This window comes from Oryzias melastigma, linkage group LG23 (genome assembly GCF_002922805.2).
Source record: "Oryzias melastigma strain HK-1 linkage group LG23, ASM292280v2, whole genome shotgun sequence".
In the NCBI taxonomy this organism is placed as follows: Eukaryota; Metazoa; Chordata; class Actinopteri; order Beloniformes; family Adrianichthyidae; genus Oryzias; species Oryzias melastigma.
Genome location: NC_050534.1, coordinates 2,377,610 through 2,380,505, shown reverse-complemented (window position 1 = coordinate 2,380,505; position 2,896 = coordinate 2,377,610). Strand labels below are relative to the sequence as shown.

Sequence of the window (2,896 nt, the reverse complement as noted above, 5' to 3'; positions counted from 1 at the left end):
CTGGCTGGGCTGGGGCCTGCACTCTCCGTGTTCCTGTGCCTTCCTGCTCTTGGGTGTGGGGGGCCTCTGCGGCGGTCCCGCGTGCCACGGTCTGGGTGCTCGGCGGGATTGCCCGCCGGGCATTTTCCCTCTGTAGCTCCATGTTGGGGTTTCCGGGCTGCAGCTGCTGCCTTGGCGGGGGGTCTTGGCGTGGGGATGGTCGGGTGCTTTTCCCCTGAGTACATTCCATCACCATCCACCTCAGTGAAACACAAACACTCACCTGAGCACAGGTGTCAGCTCACCTTAGCACTAACCGTTTGTGTGACAGAATGAAAGTCATTATCTGAATGGGTTTGTATGATGGAGCGTGTGAGCTGCAGTTACAGTTGTATTGTGTACATTATGACTAGTTTAAATGTGGAGACTATTTTACCCATCAGGTGTGTAACTACAGTGTGTGTGTAGACAGGCCCCGCCCATTCTAGTTTGCTAGTTAGACCTGGATGTTTTGAAGTTGTTTCCCTCTGTTGCCATCTTCTTCTTTCTCTTTTGCAAGTTGGTTTCTCATGGCTGCATGTCAGTTTTGTGCACACAAATTCCACTTCTGAGTTAACACTTGATACATTAAAAATTTCAGACAATAAAAAATGAAGGACTATGGACTTTTTTGTTCAAATGACGTATATTCCCATATAAATTTACCCAGAAAAACACTTAAATTATTGTGATTAATCACAATCCAAATTCTGATTATTCTGATTCATTTTTTATAGATTGACAGCATTTATTAAAATTACAGTTTTAATACATACATACAGACAGACAGAGACATACATACACCCCCCCACCCACACACACACACCTACATACAATATTATTGCGATTAATTGTAATTCATTTCTTTACAGATTTGCAATTTATTAGTTTTTTTTTAAATGATTCCCAGCCCTAAAATATAGCCCTTTTACAATCTAAGTTTTTTTTTTTTAAAAAGAATCAAGTAAACACAAAGTATTTTTTTATTTTTCATATTCCTAATTAGTCTGTGTGAAACAGACCCTTTTTGGATTAACACAGAATAGATACCTTGGCCATTTCTAAATTTTCTAATTGTTTCCATAAAATTAAATAATTTCCTATGGTACAATATACCCGGTCATCTCTCACTGGTTGACAACTGTACCTTAAAACTGAGAGTATCGATTTGTCCACGATCTCCACCCAGTAAACTACGGTTGTTTCACTGGAACCAAGGGGTCAAACACAACCATGATGCCTTCTTCACCATGCTTAACACTTCACAAAAAGCAATCAGGTGAGTACAGCTCCTCTGGCAACTGCCAAACCCAGACTGACCTGATGGAGAAGAGGGATTGAACCAGAGAATGTTCTCCACTGCAGTGGAGGTTTGACCCAATTCAGACCCTTTTACAGTTGAGTGTCTGCTCCACATTGTTACTGACAGATAGCTAATAGTATATTTCTAACGAGCTTTACTATCTTTTTAGAACAGACAAAGTCCCGTTCACACACTGTTGGTGGCACCAATCTATAACCACCAGGACCAACGTGAGTAGCAGGTCAGTGACACATGAACAGGCAGGGCAGGAACCAAACCTGCATTTTTTTGATCAGAGGTCAAATAAGGAATATTAACAGATGTCGAAAATTCCCAAAAAGCTTTATAGTGTGGTTACAGGAACGTTCGATCAAAGAACCACACTGGAATTGACTGATGTCTTGAGAGCAGACCTTCCTAACAAAAGCTTGAAGGAGCAGTCTACCTGTACAAGTGATTTTACACACCTGTGTTCCTGGAGGAGACTGAAGTGCCAGAATTTGAATACCCGAATGAGCTTTGTTGATACCACAGGACTCTGCTTTTAAAGACATGCGCTGATGAAAATCTTTTTTTTGGCTTTAAACATGTTTAATTAGGATTTTTCTGATGATAGAACCAATTTACAAAGAGCATTAAGATTAAAATGTGTTTCCGAGTACTTCTTTATTAAAATTGCCATAAATCAGAAGCAGAGGAAAAAATGCAGTTTGAAACACATCGCAATGAAAAGACCACTGGGAACTCTTGTGCACTCTGGTCTCACCTGCCCGGCTGTATCCAGAATTTCCATGGTGACGACTTCGTCATCGATGCTGGCCTGATGACGGTACGTGGATTCTGTAAGCAGAATACAGTCTGTTTAGACCCAGGAAGCTCCATCCAGAGAACTGGATCATTGTTTGGTGACAGAATCCAGTGAGGCCTTAATGTGTGACAAAAGACCAAACTGTTGGCCATCAGAGCCAGATGGATTAAACTCTGAGCTTAGTTGGTAGAATTCAGGGAATCAAAGTGAAAGAGATATTTCTCCTCAGATGGTGAGTCATTTAGCTCTCGGAGGAGGGACCTTTCCTGTGCTGGTTAAAGTAAGCGCACCTACCTGCTGGTTTGAAAAGTACTGGTTTTTCAGCCTAAATCAATACACTCCATTTCAGTGAAACATACATACTCATGGAAGAAGGAGAGGAGGAAGGCGGGTTTGTAGGGAGAGAGAAGAGGAAAGTCACTAGTGTTGGACTGAGAGTTGGGACTTTGAATGTTGGAACTATGACAGGAAAGGGTAGAGAGTTAGTGGACATGATGCAGAGGAGAAAGGTAGACATACTGTGTGTCCAGGAGACCAGGTGGAAAGGTAGCATCTTTGCTACCATTGCTACCATCTTTGCTACCGCGCCGCCATCTTTGGTTCAAGATGGCGGCGCGCGTAGGTGCAGCGGCTCTCGGCTCCCGATTCAGTGCCACGTTTTCTGGCCACTCTTGGCATCCCTCCCCCCACATGCAACTGGATCTACAACTTCCTTTCAGACCGCTCACAAGCTGTGAGACTCGGCCCCCACCTCTCCTCCACCTGCA

The 2,896-nt window shown here is 43.2% G+C and overlaps 1 protein-coding gene across 1 annotated transcript in view; it reads right to left on the bottom strand.

Moving 5' to 3' along the window:
• Nucleotides 1–2,896, bottom strand: part of rerg (RAS-like, estrogen-regulated, growth inhibitor) — a gene marked incomplete at its 5' end in the record, with an annotated part of 53,502 nt that overhangs the window by 24,252 nt on the left and 26,354 nt on the right. Inside the window, 1 exon segment of the mRNA XM_024263107.1 lies at nucleotides 2,088–2,161. Within this exon segment, the coding sequence (XP_024118875.1) occupies nucleotides 2,088–2,161 (74 nt within the window).